This window comes from Acanthaster planci, linkage group LG17 (assembly GCF_054643075.1).
Source record: "Acanthaster planci isolate LZ-2023a linkage group LG17, COTS_SCS, whole genome shotgun sequence".
Taxonomy (NCBI): Eukaryota; Metazoa; Echinodermata; class Asteroidea; order Valvatida; family Acanthasteridae; genus Acanthaster; species Acanthaster planci.
The window spans coordinates 432648-454159 of NC_141793.1; the positions used below are offsets into that span (position 1 = coordinate 432648).

Sequence of the window (21512 nt, forward strand, 5' to 3'; positions counted from 1 at the left end):
AACCTCTAACTCCGTGGAAAGAATTTACACAGGTGGCTGTGTAGTTCCATCGATCTCTGTGCTCATCGGGGCGTGAACGCTGTTCTGTTGCAGGTGGATACGGTGTAAACAACAGCAACAAGAATATGTATCATGCATCGTGGTCAGCAGTATTTGGAGTACTTGACAAGAAATTTGGTTTCTGACCATAGTGAACCACCATAAGATACAGTTAACAATACATTTTATAAGTTAATGTGGCACGTATTCTGCTGATTGAAAGGAAGTAGTACAGAGTTGTCGGTTTTCCGATCGGTGAGTTGGTATTCGTTGTTTAACTTCAGGACTTGTTGCATTATAAAGGGGCTCGTGAGACCCTTGCTTTCATCAGCTAGATACATATAGGTGACCTTTTGCCATGGGTAATGCGTGCGTGTCCGGCAATATTTCTCCTCCTGATTACGTTATCCTCGTCAAGACTGGGGATGTGAAAGGAGCCGGAACAGACGCTAATGTCTTCATCGCTTTGTTTAACAAAGAAGGGATAAGATCCCGAGATATTCCCTTGAACTCTAAGTGGAAGAATGACATGGAGCGGGGAAGTACCGATCGGTTCCCAGTCACCAATTTGGCCAACTTTGGTCAAGTCTGTAAAATTGAGCTTTGGAGAGACACAGATGGAGCCATGGACAGCTGGTTCGTCGAAAGAGTTGAGGTAGGAGAATAAAATTGATGAAACCAATCCGCCAAGTTTAAAAAAATGCATTTTTCATCTTTTTGAAAGTTAGCGGGAAATCAGAAACCCATTTCATTTTTTTTTTCAATTTTCTTGGGATACTGTATGTTTTGTGTTTGTTTGAATAAACGGTTCTCACAATGTAGATGTTGGCTGTGCAAGTCAAGAATTATAACTCCCATTAACCAGTTAAGAGAGTAGATTTTCTTTAGTTCCTGTTCAGAAAGCTGCGTCACGGTGACGCCTTGCATCCATCATCAAAAATGAAAAACAGAAACACCCCTCCACGATGTTTGCTAGTTTATCAAGTAACATTTACTCCTGATATTCAGGTGATTTGTGAGAAGAGTGGAGAGCGAGAAGTATTCCCCATCCATCGATGGCTCAAAGCTCTGAAGAGGCACACATTCCTCTGTAATGACTGTCTATTGCCTCAGTTTGATGAGAGAAAACAAGAGCGGAAGGAGGAACTAGAGGAGAAACAGATGCTGTATGAATTGGAATGCAAGGTGGAAGGTCTCATACCTCAGGTATGAAGATGTTGGTCATTGTCATTCAGTGATAGTTGCTGCTACTTCACTCTCATCCTGTATTTAATATCACTGCTTCCGTAGGAGGATGGGAGTTATCCATTCATCACTCTGTTCCTTCAAGAGGGTAAAGCAGATTTGTGTGTTTTTTTTTATAAATGCACTTCAGAATTATAGAGTGATATTGTCTTGTTTCTGCAGGTTAAAACTTTCCCCTCAGACGAATCATTTTCAGACGACTACAAGGTGAGTACCTGACAGGTACATAATTAATAGATACCCCAACAGATACTACGGTGTCCAATGACGGGCATATCAAATACCAACTATTGCCGAATGTATTCATCACGTAGGCCTATCTTTTTTTCTCACATTTAGTGGGATATTATAAAGAACAGGACAAAGCTCTTCGTGCACGTCAAACTAATGGATGTGAAGACTAAGGAATGGACATCTCTGGAGGACATTGAGAGGGTTTATAACGACCAACTTCCTGTGCCTTACGTGAGTTCATCGGACAGTTTGTTTTACATTTTAAGTGAAAGCTACTTAGAAAAATATAGTTAGATTTACATGTATTTGCTACTACCATTACCTCTACGGGAATTTAAATACAGTAAATAAAACTTGTGCACTGAATAAAATTTAAAGCTTTCTCCAGAACCAAAATGCTTTCATAGGTTTTAAATATAATGTGTCGCAGGGGATGAATAATTGGAGATCTGATGTCGAGTTTGGTTCTCAGAGATTGACTAGCTGTAATCCCAACCAGATCAGGCGATGCACAGAAATAGTAAAGAAGTAAGTTTGTTCTTTTTTGTACAAATTCAATGGAAAATCGAACCTTACATAACTGTAAACCACTTTCTACCGTTTCAACTTTGCAAAACGTCTGTTAAAACGTACAAGAAAAAAATCCAGTAAATATTGAATTCTGGAGGTAGGAGTAGGGGGGTTTCTCTCTAGGTCCTACTGCTGGAAGAAAACAGAAACCAAAATCATCCGGTTTTCAAAAATTTCTAATCACAGCTTGGCAGTCAGTGATGAGATGCTGAAACCTCTTCTTGAAGGCTTGACAATACAAGAAGCTATTGATGCCAAGAGATTGTATATTCTGAACTACAAGATCTTGAAGGATCTTCCTTGTAGTTATGGTAGAAAGGTAAGTTATCTACGAGGACAATTATCGGACCTCTTTACACAGCAAAGCCTGCTGCCAATAAAGAGTTAAAAAACAGTACCGCAAAAAAGTGCTGGTTCTTTATTTCACAGATTCTCATTTCTTGTGTTAAAGAAAAACTAATCAACTAATTTAAGAGGTTGTTTCTGTGACAAAGTTATGAATATAGGTACTATTTGACTAATTCAAACTGGTGAATGCACCATTTTCTTGACTGGCCTACTTAATTTCCATCTGTATTTAGTGCTTGCCTGTATTAACTTTCCATGTATTACGCAGATCTGTGCTCCCATCGGTTTGTTTTTCGTCAACAAGGAAAAGAATCTTATGCCTGTCGCTATCCAACTTTTCCAGGATCCAGCTGAGGATAACCCAGTAAGAAAAGTGTCATCCTTAATGTCTGTTTTACAAGAAACAAAAACATGATTATTTTTCGTAGTGATTTTCTCATTTCCTTCACATTCAAGGCACGAATTAATGCTTGAAGCCGTTTTAATTAATTCTACATGCGGCCTTACTCTTAGAAAAAGCAGTCTGCGACACATAGGAAGCACTATTGATTGTTTACAGAGCGCCCTCTCTTTATTCCAGTGTACATGGGTAGTATACTTGACTATCTTCTTTTGTCCTCCAGGTGTTTCTCCCTACCGATCCCGAATACACTTGGCTCCTTGCCAAGATGTGGTTCAACAACGCTGACGCATCTTACCACCAATCAGCCACCCATCTTGGGTTTACACATCTCATTGTGGAATCCATCGCTGTAGCCACCCACCGTACACTGTCTCCGTCTCATCCCATCTTCAGACTTCTGGCTCCACATTTTCTCTACCTCATTGCAATCAATTAGTAAGTTGAGAAATGAACTCAGGTATCAACCTTTCGAATGCAGAAGAAATCAATCTATTTCTGTTTTGAAAGGTGCTAGTTTGTTATATTCATTTCAGAGCCTGTCGCAGCTTGATTGGACTTGTTTTTATTACCCTTGATAGTCGTGCTTTGGGCAAACTGGTGTCAGAAGACGGTTGGGTGGATCAGTGCATGAGCATCGGTCGAATCGGAATGTTTGAGATTATCGTTAGGACAAAACCTTCCTGGAGACTGGACGTCGAGGGAACACTGCCAGCTGACTTGAAAAACCGTGGAGTTGATGACTCAGAAGCACTTCCCAACTACCACTTCCGAGACGATGCCCTCTTGAACTTTGAAGCCATACAGACGTATGTGGCGGAGGTTGTTAACGGAACCTACGGTAATTACTGCTCGTGAACCGTTTCACTTTTTATCCTCTAATCCTTTTATAAAGATGTAAGATTTTACAAGTTCACTGCGAGAGCGGGTGATGCTGTTTTGATTAATTAACGACAGGATTTGTAATAATATCTGGTAATGGTGCCTTGAAAAGTTTTACTGTTTGGGTAACACAGATGATCCAGTTAAGTTGGCAGAAGACAATGAGATCCAAGAGTTTGCTGAGACTCTGACAAAGCCATCAAATGAGGGCGGTGCAGGAGTACTGGTAGGTCTAGACAATGATGTTATCTAGGTCTTCGAGCGGGGCTAGCAGGGATGGATGAAAGGGGCATACACATCCATTTTTATATTATCTTATTATAAAAGTTAAATACTCTGCTATTTCCTGAATAGCTACACTGTGAAGTACATATACATGTAGTCCCCCTCAAGATTTTGGATGTTACCGGTAGCTGCATGTCCAAGATAATATCCGGTCATATTCCATGTGTCCTTTGACGTTTTTCCCAGAATCAGTTGTTTATAACTCATATCGTTCCTTTTCTAACAGGGAGTTCATGGCAATGGAAAATTCACAACAAATGCAGAGTTAATAGGAGCTTTGACCGCCATCATCTACACGAGCAGCGTGGGTCACGCTGCTGCTAACTTTGCACAGTATGACGAGTATGCCTTCCCACCCAATTACCCTTCGCTCATGCGCGTTCCTGAACCACCAAGAGATAAGGTATGTGAAATGAAACATCATCAGTGATGGGAAAATAAGGAAGAGAACAAAGCAAAGCCCAGCGTTGTACAAAAAAATCCCGTATTCTTGACAAGGTGATTATTTTGACAAGTCCATTTTATCTACTTAAACAAATTCAAAGTTGAATTTTTCATTTCGAATAAACTGATGCTGAGCAACACTTTCTGCGCTCGATCTCCAGAGAGAAGTATGAGTTCAATTTAAAAGGAAAAACTCTCTTGCTTGATCCTGAGATATAGTTCTCAGTTATGTTATCTCAGCAGTGAATTATTTTATATCCATCAAGAAGAATTGAATGTCGTGTTCTATTTCTGATCAGAGTCCTCGGAGCGAGAAAGACGTGATTGACTGCCTACCAGAAAAAGAAAAGACACTCAGTATCATGTTGGTAACCAAGATTCTGAGTGATAGGGGAACCAACAGTCTAGGAGACTTTGAAGTTGAGTACCAGTTTGACCCAATCGGCAAGAAGGCGGTAGAATCGTGAGTATAATTTCAAAAATTGTTGTTCCATCAAATGTCTGTGACATTAAATATTGTATTGAATATCGTCGACAATGGGTTTTTAAAAGACAGAGGAATCGACTTATACTTTTGTTGAATTCCGAACCAAAATGAGGGTAATAAATTGCTACAATTTGCCTGTTTCTAGCGTATAAATATAATATTCATAAAAATGATAGGTTACTGCAACCTTTATGGAATCTTTCTCGACACCCGCGAAAAAAGCAGCTTTGGATGACATCTCCAATCTTAATGGTCCAAAACTCCCTCCGCATGACAAACTAACAAACTAAAAAAATACCAGTCTCCCAAAAACGTCCATGAAATGTCGTCCAATACAAGCCATTGGCTAAATTCTACTCTCAACGAATCTGTCTCATGGAAGTAACTCAGTTAAACGTGTCCCGTGGCCCACCACTGATAGAAGAACATCGTTCATAATTACAGGTTTAGAAAGGATCTGCTTCGTGTTGGCGCCATCATCGACGAGAGAAATGCCACTCGTGCATCGCCCTACTTGTATCTACATCCTAAGGAAGTACCCAATGCTATAAGCATTTGAAAGGTGCTTCAGGCATCCTACACTCAGCAAATGTCCTATCCCAACAATACCGTAAAAATTAGGCAGAAGATTATTAACATTATTAACCTTGTTTAACTTGGCGAGTTGACAGAGGGGTGAATGAGGGGTAAATAAGTGAAAGTAAAACAATATTCGTCAATAAAGCAAGGTTTCGATTTGAGTGTTTTGTTTGGTCACCAAATAAAAATATTGATGTCATTTTCTATTTTGGAAGATTCTTCGGTTCAACGGGTAAATTTGTCAAAGATGTATAATTTAAATCCATCTCTTCTTAATTGCTTCTAGCCTTATTATACCCATGTCTAGTAAATGAAAAATCAACACCGGTAGTTTCCTTGAAGGCGATAACGGCAAACTTTTTCAATTGATATGTACTGAACATGCAATTAACCAGGCATATAATGAGGACTTTTTGACGAACTGTACATGTAACCGGTAAAATGTCTGTTTGGAGTTACAGGTTATTTGTGTAAATAGTTAATCCTGCCAAATGGCTTTGTTTTCCTGTATGTGTGTGACGCAATGACTCACTAATATGAATAATCTACACCAAACATCCTACCCTGCAGCATCTGACAAAGTCAATTGACAATCTAGAACACTGTGACTTTTTCTTCATTGATATTTCGGGTATTTTAATAAAGTCAGATACTTAAATTTTACTACATGTATTATACATGTATTAGAAAGTGTTAAAGTGATTGAATTAACAGCCCCTTCAAAATCTGTACATATTTTGGGATATATAGGGATCATGGATTTTTTTTGTATATTGAGAGCAGCACGCAGGCAAAAATATTGCTCCATCCTTTGCTTTATGTAGGTCTTATACCTCAGACAATCAAGGCAAGTGGGCGGGCTATATTGGATAAGTTGGACACACACAACAGAATGTAAAACACTCAACTATTTGTACTTAAATAGTTATCTTAATCACAGAAACCATTAGTTTTTCTTTTAACAATGCTTTCTTGTGGCATAAGATAATTAAAATTTGAAACAAAGAAGGCAGACCGGCGAGTATGCAGAATGTTAAATTCTACCATAAAGAAATACGCCAAACATTGACTCTCAAACGAATAACTACGATTGGAGTGATTTTCTGGACAAAACGATAGCCACCGTTCATGTGAGTGAGGGGCACCAGTTTATTCAAAAAATTTTCTTTGCTGAAAATATTTCCTCCAGTTAATATTTCTTGCAAGTAAAAGGAAAAAGCTACAAAAATATAACGCGTTTTACCCCAAAATTACCATACGGTAAACACTGGAAATTGACATACATTGCGCACGTTGTCATTTACTACGCTTTCCAAAACAACTTGTTTTGTATAGATTGGGTGAAACAATGTACAATAAAATGACAGTGAACCTCAAAGTCAATTAAGTAACACCAACACAAGTGTTTGCCATTTTTGTGGTCCCTTTCCAACAACTTATACGGGATCGTTGTTTTACGGCTACAAAAGGTTTACTATCACTTAATCATTCTAGATAAGACGGAAACAACTGAAATAATTTTTCCGATGCCATATTTTCCTCTTGGAGTTGGTGGTTATTTACTTTTATTCATCAACATATCCCAGATGAGGATGTGGACACTGTTACCGTTTGTCTATGATCCATTCAGTTACGAGAGGTAAGAGGGTTGTCAGATATAGCCCACCGATGAACACAAATGCAGTGTCGTAACTTCCACTCTTCTCATAGATCCAACCTATCAAGAAGATATAACAAGTGTATTGTTAATTAACAATCCAGTTACATCAGCAATGACAGGTACCCATCTGTTTTTTCTGCCTCAAACCGAATCATAAGTTAACTTCTTTACGTCATGTTGTGAAAGACCTTTGCTGAAAATAGTGTCAGTCCACGTGTTATACTTAGGCATGGAAAAGGGAAATTATATTAGATACAAATATCGAAAAAAGGGTGTTTTTAAGAAGGAGCAATTGCAAATGTCATATGGAACAGTATTATTTTTCAGTATTACTTTTTGAGGGGGCCTCACCGGGTGCGAATCCCAAGAATATTCTGCTTATCCCACCGATCAAATCAATGAAGCCCAAGGCACTAGCAAGTCCATCATTTCCAGCTATCTCCTTGGCAAAGACATCCACCAAGCAAAACACCATCCCGAAAGAGCTACCGAAGATAGTTGTCACAATCATCATGGGCCAGAACGTATGGAGCAGTGGATCAATGACAAGAGTCAGTGAACAAGTAGTGATACAAAGTACCAGTCCTACTCTGCTGCTTATCATCTCCTTGTCGATGAGTTTACCCATGGCAATCTTGGTGACGATTTGTCCCACACCAGCTACCGCGACAAACGTCACCGCCTGTCCTGGAGTGAAGCCCTTTGCCTCCGCGTGAGGAACAAAGTACAGGTACCACAAGATAGATATCAAATATGTCCCAGTCATAACCAGACAAATCACCCAGAAGACCAACTTGGTCAAGACGGAGAAGTTGAAGGTTTTCAGAAAGGACTTGGAGCTTGCTGGAGTTTGATCTGTTTGTTCTGAGGATTCCACAATCTTATCCTCGTTTGGGATGGATGTATATCCCAACTGAGTTTCTTCTGACATTGGGGGGTCTCTGAGTAGCGCACCTACGGCAATAAGGTGCAGACACAGACCACCTTGGATCAGTAGAGCGCCCCTCCATCCGTAGGTGTCTAGCAAAACCTGCATCATAGGCGCTATGAGGACCATGGACAGTGAATCACCTGCACTAGCTAGACCTATTGCCAGAGCAAAGCGATGATGAAAGTAGCGGCCTATCATGGCCTTGGTCAGGATAGTTGGTGCAGAGAAACTTACTCCTGTCATGCAGAAAAAACAACCACGCGTGAAAACTTGTGTTAACTAAAATAATGATCTCAAACTTATATTTGATGAAAGAAGTGGCTGAAAATCTTAGGTTTTTGTGTGTAGACGTCTAGTAAAGCTAATTTGACTTTGAAATATTAAATTAATATGAAAAAGGTCTCTTGAAGGAATTGTATACGGAATACCGTATACTTTTGATTTGTTTGCTTATATAGACTGATTACTTAGAGAAAAAGCTCAGCAATTCGAAAATAAAATGCCCGAGGATAAAAAAATAACACCCTACACTCCGAAGAGTAAGTGCATAATTGACTCGGTGTGTCCAGCAATTGAAAAGATAGAACTGATAGATTTCTATGAGGGAACAGTGATTGCATTTACACTCTCTAAGGTTTACCAACTGCATTTCTTATAAAGCCCCCACAATCTTCAGAATTGCAGCCCACCATTCAGCTATACTGTTGTCATTGTTGGGGACTTGTACCAACAATTCTAGAAGAGATCCTATCTCTAATCTGTATCCCCATAAGAAAACAGAACGTCTAAATGAAATCTGACACTAGCTGTAATCCAGCCACGTGGGCTGTACTTTGTACCATGTCACACAAAGGCGAAAATTGCTTGTGGATTCAGTTCACCTGACATCTAATTCTGGAGAGTGTTTTTCTGGTGAAGACAGGGAAAGGTCCCTTTTATGAGAACCACAGCTTTTTAGTCTAGTTAGTAATGTATATATTGTTTATAGTTTCAAATCTATTAGATTCTTTGTATCATATAACACAATTGGTATAGTAGAAAACCAAAGCAAAACCTTAATTATGAATATGGGGAAGATTTTGCATTACCTGATATGACGGCTAAACATATCAGAAACTGCATTGTGGTATGAGTAAAGGCCGCAAAGATGATGCCAAGAGCGGCTGAGAAACTCGTTGTCATGACAACCAGTCTGTAACCAAACTTGTCACCTATTGGTCCAGCAAAGGGACCTCAAACAAGCAAACAAACAAACAAACAAGTAAAACACAAAGATACAAAAAAGATGGATCTTCGTTTGTTCCATTTTAAACTTTTTGTCAACTAAATTTTCGAATCAGAATCATAGCAAATGATGATGTGAACTCTACCAATCAGAGTGGATGAGAAATGGTCTTTTTATGTTCGTCAGCTGGAACTTACTCACACCTATACATTCTATCAACCAGTGACATGAGCAGTTTCGGGTTGTTATATCAGCCATTCGTGTGTTTCCCTATTTAATTTCAATTTGAAGTTCTTGGAATATTGTTTACCTCCAAGGCTCCTAATGCCTGCAAGAATAGCGATCATTTCTCCAGTCAGCCCTGTATTCTGTGTCAGGTCTGTCGTCACACTAGAAAGTAACACTCCCAACCCTTTCAAGAGGCCACTCCACAGAATGAATGTCGCGAATCCTCCAAGGACGACCAGCCAACCCCAACCACCGTCGATCACCGAGGGGTTATGCCGTACCTCGGCTCCGCTGTCACTTCCGGCTGTCCTGCTCTGAGACTCCTCGATCTCGGACATTTTCCGATGATTTACCCAAGCCACACCAAATCCAAAAACTGATTGACACTGATCTTAATGGTTAGGAGTAGCGAATAACGCGCAAACCTGCTTGCCTTACACACACTGACGATCCTTAAAAGGTGACCGAACATCGACAACCCAGTCTGCTCAGCGTCCTGGTCGCTGCAAATAAGTGAATGATTTCCAAACTATTGTTTGTTTTTCACTCACATTTTCCTATAAGCGTGATGTGTTTATTGGGTTAAAAACAAAATTGATCCTGACTGCTCAGGTGCATGATTATTTTAAGCGGTGCTGTCGTGGCGTAAATTTTATTTCGACTGACGAGGTACTTTCATTTAATGCATGAACAACTACGTGTACTCTATGCATTCAGTGCATTTGAAATGCAAAAAATCTACGACGTTAAGAGTATTCAGAACTGGTGATAGTCACTACCCATGGTATCTAATTGCCTAGCCGAGGTCGTTCAACTGAATGATATTAGCAAAATACTTGAACCATACAGTGACATTTGGTTTAGATATCAGAAATATTGTATCAACGAGTGATATTTCAGTTATCACCTTGACTGATAATATTACAAAGCTGCTGTTTATAGATGCACCTTTTCGGTGTATCACGAAAAAGACAAACAGTTGAAAATGGATTTGGTATTAGCAAGGTAGTATTTTATGACATTCCCTCCTGCAGTTTGCGTAAAACAACTACTCGAAAGAGTGTGTTAAACACGGAAAGAGAAATTATTCATTCGGTAAATTTAAATAAAAACTTAAGTAGCTTAAATTAGACAATCTAAGGCAGTAAACCCCTGCCCAAAATACTACTACATGTATTTGAATTGTAGCTCTGTAAGTTTCCGTATAGAAAAAAAAAAGAAAAACAGGAATGTCAACTTATATTGTGTCATTGTTCTACAGTGAGACCATTTTCACAAGTGCAATACCCTAAATTCCCAGCATTTCTTTTTTTTTAATTGAAAGACATCTACCAGTTCATCTTTGGCTATGATCCATGTATCCTCACATCAACCACTTGATGGTTTATTTGTCACAGTTGTAATTTTTCTTCTTGTTCTACCATTGAGCTTGGAGTTCCTATGTTGCATGTACATGCCCCATCTCCTTTCTTCCTTTTGAACGCGACATGCATGCCCCGTTCCATTGTAGATATTCTGTTATATATTCCTAGTGTATATACGTGCTCCATTTCCATTGCTGTTTTGGACTACCATCACACTGTTGTAAAATAACAAAATTCTTATCACGTGACACGCTTAGGCATTTCCTCGTGTGGGCTTCCACCATTGCGTTATTCTAGCAAAGGAAAGAAAATGTAAAGAAGGATAGTCAGTGATTATTAATTTGACTTACCTAACAGTTTTTCCCTCATTATTTTGGACACCATTGTGACCTGTGACATCATCATTACTTTTGTCTTTTACCCTTCATCCACTCTAATCTGTCGTATATAGACTTTTCCTTTCTTTACAAATATTGACCGTCATTTTGTATGGACGGCTGGAGTTGCAGAAATTTTACCCTTGATAGGCAACAATTTTTAGCTTAAAAATGTACTTTTTGCGCCATCAGTTTTCAATAGGGAGGCATTTCCATTTAGCATTTAACAAGTGTATTTACTATTAAGTGTTTTCATATTTGCATAAGAAATTTTAACGCTTTCTAAATTATTTTCGTTTTTTGTACTTACGGCCTGCCATACTTTTGCCCACCATAGTTGACAAAATTGATGTTTGGGACTTGACACAGAAGGGTTTAATTACATGTTATTTCACATGCTACTGTCAGGCCTATTGTTATCATCATTACCACCAAAGGGAATATCATCTCTTGCTTTCGTCAGCAACACCTTCCAATCTCCTCCTTTTACCTTTCTACCACCACAGTCCCCATTCATATATATTCATATATATCTTGTCACTTGCATTTCTTAGAAATGTCGATACCTTTGTGTGTTCAAATTTGAAGACACGAGTAGCCCTGCAGTTGCCAAGGCCCATTCTATCGGTAGATTTCCATGGTAACGCACATTTACTCTCGTATTGAAGGTGGCCCTTCCTACTGAGCGAGAAGCTCTAAGGGTGGAAGAAAGAAAAACTCCTTCAAATCTGCTTTACCTAACCCTAGCTGACTTTGAAGCTGTAAGCGCAGTAATTAGTTTAATAGTGCCACAAAACATCAAATAAGATGCAAGAGAGCCAGAAATTACAGTAATCCAATTTAATTTAAACGCTTCAGGCCCACAAACGGGGATTGGTTTTGGGAACGAAGCCTGAGACAGAGCCCAAATCGAGTATTGGTAAAGGGCCCATGACCAGCAGTTGTTTTCAGCATGTCATAGGTATGGACTGTAACATCCCCCCAAATGTTTAGTTTATTCCTTAACACTTAGATAATTTACCTTGCTTTGCTATGTTAATTCTTTTATGAATATTCATTATGTCGGCCAATCACAGACATTGATTTCGACAATGAAGTTACCGGTCTCCAGGGTATTCGAGCTATACTTTGAGACCAGGAAAGGCACATCTGTCTTCCCTTTCCTGTTTTTCTAGAATAAACCTCCCCCGAAGCCTTTTGGCCGTTTCCTCTTCCTAACTTCATGAATTGACTCCAGGCACCCAAGGTCACGTGTATGTGCTGTTACAACCCTTGGCCCCATAAGAATACATGTTAATATTTTTGCCTGAAACAGAATTATTTATTAAAATAATCAATGAATCACTGAATGACTTTTTACCTGGTGACCACCTTGTCCGTGGCATGGGTAAAGGCCCAGTGGTCCATTGGATTGTCTGTCTAAGCATTTACCCACGCCGAGATTTCTCATCTGGAACAAAATTGCATGACACATGGGCATAACTAAATGCATTTTGGTTATTGACGCAAAAAAAACTAAGTGAAAATGAAATTCAGAAATACCGCCTTCTATATAGGCCTAGTCTCATTTACGGGATAAGGATTCTAAAGTGGGTACATTAGAATCACAATCCCACCTCTGGCGGCAAAGAGCACAATTTAAATAAACTATTCGTTAAAAATTTTTTTTAACAATATGAAGATGTTAACAAGATCACACAAAATGGGTATTTTACTATCAACTATTTTGAATTTCTTAAACGGTAATCTAGTTTGGCTCAAAAATCACCTCTCCTCTCGCCGTCACATCCATGTCTGGTACATCGAGTTCTGGATAAACATTATCCAAGTACCACTTGAAATCTTTGCACTTCAGTCGTTTTCTCAGCTCCAGTCTCTCCGAGACATCCCCATACTGTCGTGCATGCAACTCCGGTCTCATTGAGTAAAAGAGAGGTTTGAAATCATCTAACCAAACCTCAACTACACGTTGAGTATTTCGCAGAAAAGTTCTGGCGAAAAGTGGGAAGAAAAATTAATAGTGTTAGAATTGTATTGAGTTATAAAACAAACATCCAAACACTAAACATTTTAATACAAAATAGTATCAACGTTTTTCCCATTTTATCATCGGTGTGATTAAACGTAGTTGACTTACTTTACATTACCGTCTGGAAATTTATAAGGTTGTGATTTCCTGAATATATGACCGACTCTTGAACAAGGTAGAATCTCCATTGAACCACCGCACATCCAAGTCTAAGAAATAAAATGGATGGTAGCAAAATGATTCTCCAAAATGTAATCTAATGGGGATTTTTAGGGAATAGTAAGAACCAAATCACAATGTAAATGAATGAATTCACGTACTCTGAGAGATAACTCTATATTTTCTCCTCCCCATATATCCATTCCTTTATCGTATGAACCTAGCTCATAAAACCATTGACGATCGATGGAGAACAGTCCACCTGCTATCGCTGGCGTTCTGAAAGAAAGGAAAGCCAAACAATTATTCACAAATCCGAATATGTTTAAATATTCTCTATTTTTCTAGGGCAAACATAAATTTTAATAAATTAAAAACAACCTGCATAATAAAGATCTGAATTCTTCCTCAGTGGTCCGTAACTAAAAATGATAATGAGCCAGTTCTGTAAAAGGTAAGGTCTTTCGGGAACAAATCGCGCGCGTGAGGCGACGTACGGCCGTGCTGATAGGACAGATTGTCGTGAGGACGTGCTCTTGTCCCCGAATGACCTCGGACGCGCTTCAGTTTGGGCTTGCGCCGTTGAAATACTGAACTGGCTCCTTACAGGAGGAAAGAACATGAAGGTATACCGAATAGGATAAGACTCGTCTTGTCGTCTCTTGAGTTCTCTACGAGGAAGGCCGACCCAGTGGAATTGTAGATCCCATTCAAAAGCTCCCATGATATTTCCAGAGCCTTCATACCTGCATCATGTGCACAGAAAATCGTTTTATTTTCCGGACTAACAAATGCAACCCTTAACATTACGTCACCCCATGCTCGTTCGAGCAAAAAAATTTAAAAATCTGTTCTGTGTTTGCTTTATTTCCTTAGTATTGCAGCCATACAACAGAGCGGTGTGCTAAGTACCATAATAAATAAAATCCACACTGAAATTGGTTGTCAAGAATTCAAAGAAATGGCAAAGACATAAATAACATCTTTAACAATAATGCGTGCTATCACAAACTTATTCAATACATCCTACCTGAACGTGGTAGCATCAATACTATCTAACGCAGGACAAACTACTCTTGTCCTGTTTTCCCAAATCCTTTGGAGTAACGGTTCCAACCATCCCACGTGGCACTCGACGTGTGAATCCAAGAATGTTAGCACAGTTCCCTGAGCGATCTCTGCCCCACGTAGTCTGGCGCGGATTAACCCTTCTCGCTGCTCAAGCCGAAGAATCTTCACTTTTGGAAATTGGGTCATGTACTCATCCAGGGGCTGTTTCAGATAATCTGGGGGGATGCAATGGGAGAAACATAGTCGCGTAAAGTTGGAATATACCACTTAACTGATCTTTTTACTCACAGCATACCAATTGATTACATACTTTAATGCTCCGTTGATACTCAGTTGTATTCGTTACGCTTCGCTCCGATCCGATACCAATTTTGATTATTAATCATCAATATTCAATCGATTATTCGTTTTTTAAAATCTTGTGTGAGTAAAGGCAAGACCTTTGGTTAGCAAAAGTCCAGCTTATATCGGGTTTATGATTTGCTTTATATCCGAATCTCAATAAATGTTTGAGTCGATATTTTGCAAGTACAAAACCGGATCGTTGAAATCTCTACTATTGACTGAATATTTCAGTCTTCATTGTGCTTATCGCGCCACTAAACATCAAACATTCAATACAATTTCTGACTTTCCCTGTTTCATAATCAAATTTATGATTATCGATTATTTTGAATCGACCAACCTCTCTGACTGTAGTCATCGACTAATATGACCTCCTTGACTAATTCAGGCGGTGATCGATTAAGTACGCTGTGCACTGTACGAAGCAATGTTGACCATGACTCTTCAGTGAAGCAGATAATAATGCTGGTTTCTGGAAGAACATCTACGTACTTCTTCCTCTTACACCTAGGAATCAAAATGATTGATGTTTTGCTGTATGTACATGTACCTCTTTTAATAGCACATGCCACTGTGGGGCAACATACCTGGTGCTGTAGTTTCCTGACTGTGAAATAAATGTCAGGACAATTTGAAGAATTGGAGTACATTAGCGTGTGACTTACATTGGCGGTCGTTTCTCTGGTAATGCTCTTTCGAGTGAAATCATATCACTGACAAACTCATTAAAGGAGGCGTGTTTAAATCCCAAGGCGACCTTGCTGGCATCTTTGACTTCCGTCTTTACTCCTTTACCCATCTCTCCCGGCCCATTGGGGTCACGTGGCTTGGAGGTCACATCCAGGTCACGAACATAATTATACGTGGGCGATCCCTGAACCAACAAAGACCGAAAAAATATGGGTTTTTATGTTCGTGACATTTTAACTTTACAGATGAAGAGATACACGTTTGTCTCAAGGAAAGAATGAAGGATGTCGCTACATTCTCCACCTTTCACTCCTGAAAGTAATTATTTGCCGGGGTTAGTGAAATGTTTACTCTTAACTGTTAGATCACAAGTAAGTGCTGTGTCGTTCTGAGCGAGAAAAACGTATTCGCGGACTATCAATCATCCTGATTGTTGGAGTCGCGTCTATGTTCATTCGGGGTTACCAGCGCATATTTTATAACCGCTGGGCTCATTAGATTCAAAGCTGTCAGCTGATAACGGTTTATCTAGGCTTCTAAAAAGGCCATACTCATCGTAAGAAACACCAAGGAAGGCTGAGCTATGCTAGCTCAGAAATGTTATTGAACATTTTGCTTAATAAAAAGGGATACCTAACACGATGTGGCGAGGGACGACCCCCCCCCGTGATGCATAAGCTATTTAGGTTGTCGCACGTGTTCCCCTCTGAAAATATGAAAGGATTCTTATAAGCTAAGAAACCTTAGGGGATGGGGGGGCTCCCTGTTACCGCATCATTCATCATATTTAACAAGGCTTAAATTGTTAAATAGTATAAAACTTGACCCCAAACGGAACACATATCTTGATTTCCCCATAGGATTTCCGTTGGGTAAAGTAAAAATAACCCTGAGCTACTGCTCCTGTAGATAACACATACTGCAACATCTAGTCAAGGATGGAAGGACTTTAGTCTCAGATATATTTAGAACAAATTAAGTATGCTGTGAGGAAGGGATTGGTGGACACAAGGGACATGGTGATATTTCACCCCAAGGCTTAACATAAAATGTTCAGGGCTATCAAAAATACACTATGTACATCTAAGTCTATTTTGCAGTGTTTTAAAAAGTCTTTTATTGATTGCTAAGTGTCTTTCCGACTTGACTTCATTTTGAGCGAATAACCGCATACCATTAGTGTGATGAATACTGGACTGTAAGGATGTGATCAGTTGCCATGGATATTAATTTTTTAGTTTATAATTTCTCAGTAAAGTGACCGAAGATTGAAGCAATTGGAAACGGAATACCTTCGATTTTGGTTCCAGCTTCACTGATGCCTTCCTCATAATCGATCGAGGCTTGCTTTCGAGATCCTCAGATACTGAGTCTGAAACCTGGTCGTCTTTCTCATTAAGGTTGACTCCTTGCTCGACATTATGTATTTGATTCTGATTGAAATTTTTCCTTCGTATATCCTCCAACTGCCGTCTTTTGTCATTGTTTACATCTGGCAAGTCTTTTTGTACTATTTTCTGTTCCCTGTTTTGATCGACATTGCGTTCGTCTTGCAGATCGACACTCTGTGTGTCTTTTTGTTGATTCCTCACGCCAGGCTCTCCTGCTTTATGCTGTAAGTGGTCATTATTTTTCAAGGCAACGATGTTGTGTTTTTGTTCAAAATTCACGACTGGATTTTTTTCTTCATGTTTTTCCCCCAGTTGATGTCGGTTACGGATGCCTACACGGGGGTTATCCCTTGGTATCTGACGTTGAGTCCCTCTTTGCTGATGGCTCTGTACCTGGGGCATACTCCAGTCATCCCTTCTCTCCATCTTATCAAATTCCTGCCGTCCACTCTTCCGTTCTCGCCCAGTGTTCCTCTTCTGGTCGTTTCCAAACGGCAGTTTGAGACTGAAGTTACTTTCAGGTGATGTGGTGTAGGTGATCAGGAGCATGATGTCCACAGAAAACCACATCATTGATGTCAAAAACACTACTTGTATAATTTTCTTTGAAGGTGCCATTTTGAGAGGGGCCGATCAAGAATAGACACAGTATCTAGATCAATCCAGCCAGAAACTCTTGATTTTTAAATAGCCAGTAGAAACGTCTTGTAAACATCATTGGTAGCTTTCTTTTCTACATTCAGAATGCCCTCGGTGAGGCCTCATCATGCAGGTGAAAAACATTCAGTCAAAATTGTCGAAGTTAAGGTCCGGTTCTATTTCTTGTTGCTTAAGAATTATGTCCTTTAAGGTTAAGGTGTTAATGAAGCACCAACCTTGAACTCTGATGTTCGAGCATTCTGAATGAAACCAGGGAGTGGAGTTGCAAGCTCACCCCTACCAGGAACAAACTAGTTTCACGTTTTGCCTCAGACGCTTCCGAACTCTACAGGAACTGTCTGTTTCCATTAGAAGGGCGGTAGAAAGTGTGCCACGTCTGGGCTTCGTTCCTGCAATGGAATCAATTTTTTTATCTTGGTGACGTGGCTACGAAATTCATAAAATTTGTGTTCAGTGCGACAGCTGCCAGTTACGGTCAATATTTTAATGAAGCAATGGTTGCCAAAATGCAAACGTGAGCTGAACAAAAATGTTCATCGATTTTATTGGGTAGTGCTGGTTTAATTTTGATGGAATTTCGCCCTCGTCAGTGACAATCAATGATTTTATTAGAAACAAATAATGTGTAAAAATTAGCATGATATTAACTTATTTGAGATAATATACTGATAAACAGTACTGCAAAAAGGTGAAATTAAATGTGTCCACTAAATTTGTTTTGCTACCAGATCAAATTTTCTGCTGACCGTAATTATGCAACGGCACACAACTCTTCCTATTCAGAGTGGTGCCGTTTTGGATCAATATATTTCAGCTTGCAACAGCTGTACAGGGTCCTGTGTATATAAAAATAGCCTAAACGAGTAAATATTGAAATGTAAAATATGTAATAAATATAGTAAATCCCCCCAAATTCTCACTCATAAATGACTCTTTGTCAAATTGTAATGGGGAATAGGAGCAGTGAACAATGAACGTGTTTAAAATGTTTCAAATTAATCAAACAATTATCAGTTATTTATCCATTTAATTGTTCCGGTATCAAAAGATTTCCGTATAGCAGTTCAAACATTTATAATAATTGGATTTCACATTTTAAAAAAAGCACATTATAATCGATTATTTTCAATTTGGGTGCACCATAAAATAACTTTTGTACACGTTTCTTAACAAACAATTACATGAGCTTTATCAAATTGAATTAGAAGTCTGGTTTTAGTCCAGGTTACTCTAATGCTTATCGTAGAACAGAAACCAGACAGGACTTTCAATCAGAGTCAGACGAATGAATGACGAAGGGTCAAAGGTTCGTTGAGGGCGAGTTCATTAAGTCATTGGGTACGTGCTGAGGTACAGTAGTGACTGATACATACTGGGTGATGCTTCTGAAGAAAACACAAATATTTCACAGGAAATAAGGAACCCATTTTTTTCTGAGTCTTAATTTAGTCAGGTTCTCGCGTGAGTGTGATCGTATTTAACAAATTGAAATCAAAATTTCCACGAGAAACAAGGCCCAGCTTGCCGTAACCTGGGATTAGATTTGAGGTTGGACACATCTGGAGATTTAAACAAAGAATTTAGGCCTATTAAAAGCAGGATATATCATGAAAATACTTTCATACGTGGATAATTGAAATTTGTATTGATTTTCAAAGTGGTAGTTCCAAAGTGATATGAAAGACAAATAAGAAAAGCTTTATTTTTTAGAAATACTTACAGTGCAGCACCGATCAGATAGTTTCAATCCTTCATACCAACCAGCCATTTATCATTTCAAAAGAATAAATTTAGTGTGTATGAATCACCTTTAAGTTTTGCTCTGCCATCAAGAACGCGTTCATTAGCCACACTTTGACTGACACATCCCATGGGACTGGCTACAGCTGGTGGATATATTGACGAGGTCGATACGGTCAGCTAGTCACATCAGACACGCTCCTCTGGTACCCAGAAACTCCCGCCGCAGAACACATCAAACGTTTGTATTATTCTATATTGATATCAAAATATACATGTCATGTGTCTACTCCTACGGCGCTTACTTAGGATGGAATGCAGGAATGTTGATGGTTTAGAGTCATTTTTTCTACTTTGTCCTCCTTATGTCAACTTCGAAGGAAATCGCAAGAGACAACAGCCCCGACATCAGGCATTTGGTATACTGTCCAATTGGACATTGCATAATTTTATCGATGAAAAAATCTTTAGTAGCCCTAGCTTTTACTTGCGAATGCATCTGAATTATTTGGGCAAGGTTTAATACGAAATGTAAGGCTTTGTTGTCAACTCTTACACATAATGTCGGAAAATACCCCCAGGGTTTTCATCAGATGGAAATTTAAATTCTTAAATCAGGGTTGAAAATAATGACGTAACTATTAATTAACCCTAACACCCCTCAATCCTTTACCCGTTGGAGGACTGAGGAGTGTTAGGGTTAAGGGTGGCACGTAGCACTGAGAGGCCTGTGCCTCCTGCTTGAGACTTATCCCCCCCGCTCAGAAATAAGAGAAGGAAACAAATCCTTTGATTGCCCCTCTGGAAAATGAGGGCCCCACCCCCTGCAAAATGTACCCCCAGTCACGCCACTGGTTGAAAAACGAAGTTAAATTAAGTCATTTTGACGTACCTCAAACTGTAAAACCTTTCCAAGACAAGACAATTCAGAAAGTTCCCACATCCATCACTTTCTTCGACTCGTCAACGGTAAGCTCATCGCCATACTTTTTCACGCTCATCAAGGATGATTTTGAATTCTCTCAAACGTCTGGTTCATGATGTCCAAGAAAACGTCATGATTCCCCAAGTCCAGACTCCATATTTGACTCCCGACGCGTTTTCCATTACGTGGGTCTTGGTCGGCTACAAAACATGTTCGTCAACAATTCTCAGGAATGTTGTTCAAAAATTCAGTATCAACTACAGTTCATGGCCGCGTCAGCTGGCCCGACTGTCATTCACATTATGATCATGAGGGGAACTGTTTGACCAATCACCTGTCGTCTTTCCACCGAACGGCGCCGTAGGACAGTAAGTGCACATATCCTTTATCACTTAACCCCATTCCTGTTTGTTCGTTGTAAAAGGAAATAATTTTATTGAAATTCGAACACAGAAGCCGAAGACCTCTAGCTATCTGAAATGTGAGGTCGAGGTGCAGTGTACTCGAGACAGAAAATTGTTTCCCGTCTCAGAAGGCCGCCCTCTGTCGGTGGACAACAAGGAAAACCAAATCCATTTTCTTAGTACCTTAGTTTGGATACCAGACCCGATGGTTCTGACTACGAATCAAGGGTCTGGCATCACCCAATGTCCACGTGACCAAGACTGGAGGAATTTATCCAGTTTCCCGGAAATAGCCGAAATATTCCGAAGTCGTCCCGTCTATATTCGGCATGTTCGGATGGTACCGTTGATGTTCAATTATTCCCGGCTTGGTGTAGGCTAGCTGTTGAACGTAAACTCCCGTATCCTGATGGCAGCTGTTGATCCTACAATACATTTGACTATTACACACTGAAATCAAAGGTTGCCTTTGCCGAAATGCTAGGCGGATTGCAGAATATAACTTTCTTCTACCAATGCAGGCTCTGTGCCTGAAACATGCTCTCAGTGGGGATACACTTGTATTATTGCCACTGGACATGGGAAAAGCCTCAATTTTGAGATGTTGCCACTTGTGAAATCGAAAACACAAGGGCTCTCAACTTCTGACCCCTGACACTTGCGTCATATCTATTTATATCCGTGGGTGATGCCTGACCAAAGATTTTGTTATCAAGAGTCGTCAGGAAATCTTTGGGCAGGGAACCAGACTAGCATCTGCGCCTCTCAAGCTTAGCAAATGGGTTTTTTTTTCGATAGGT

At 39.6% G+C, this 21512-nt stretch overlaps 3 protein-coding genes across 5 annotated transcripts; 1 reads left to right on the top strand and 2 right to left on the bottom strand.

Annotated features, from left to right (window-relative positions):
• Nucleotides 1–72: 72 nt before the first annotated feature.
• Nucleotides 73–6896, top strand: LOC110976201 (polyunsaturated fatty acid 5-lipoxygenase-like). Its single transcript, XM_022229288.2, has 13 exons — nt 73–694; nt 1048–1245; nt 1447–1491; nt 1624–1749; nt 1949–2046; nt 2275–2407; nt 2705–2800; nt 3060–3274; nt 3418–3677; nt 3853–3944; nt 4230–4406; nt 4747–4910; nt 5379–6896. Exons 1-13 carry the CDS (start codon nt 398–400, stop codon nt 5491–5493), a joined length of 2016 nt encoding a protein of 671 aa, XP_022084980.1. The 5' UTR covers nt 73–397; the 3' UTR covers nt 5494–6896.
• Nucleotides 6424–10040, bottom strand: LOC110976212 (monocarboxylate transporter 13-like). 2 transcript variants are annotated; one of them, XM_022229299.2, is made up of 4 exons: nt 9640–10040; nt 9193–9336; nt 7525–8340; nt 6424–7230 (listed from the first exon to the last, which is right to left on the bottom strand). In XM_022229299.2, exons 1-4 carry the CDS (start codon nt 9893–9895, stop codon nt 7118–7120), a joined length of 1329 nt encoding a protein of 442 aa, XP_022084991.1. In that variant the 5' UTR covers nt 9896–10040; the 3' UTR covers nt 6424–7117. The 2 variants fall into 2 exon arrangements, with proteins under 2 accessions (XP_022084991.1, XP_087004362.1); XM_087148236.1 differs by having other exon boundaries at nt 7507–8340.
• Nucleotides 10041–10177: 137 nt separating this feature from the next.
• On the bottom strand, nt 10178–20660 carry LOC110976185 (polypeptide N-acetylgalactosaminyltransferase 13-like). 2 transcript variants are annotated; one of them, XM_022229270.2, is made up of 13 exons: nt 20276–20660; nt 19452–19636; nt 16885–18032; nt 15568–15776; nt 15243–15409; nt 14517–14772; nt 14119–14232; nt 13648–13765; nt 13436–13536; nt 13067–13289; nt 12659–12748; nt 11865–11993; nt 10178–11214 (listed from the first exon to the last, which is right to left on the bottom strand). In XM_022229270.2, the coding sequence occupies exons 3-13, from the start codon at nt 17599–17601 to the stop codon at nt 11086–11088; spliced, it is 2253 nt and encodes a 750-aa protein (XP_022084962.2). In that variant the 5' UTR covers nt 17602–18032; nt 19452–19636; nt 20276–20660; the 3' UTR covers nt 10178–11085. The 2 variants fall into 2 exon arrangements, with proteins under 2 accessions (XP_022084962.2, XP_022084970.2); XM_022229278.2 differs by lacking the exon at nt 19452–19636.
• Nucleotides 20661–21512: the final 852 nt, after the last annotated feature.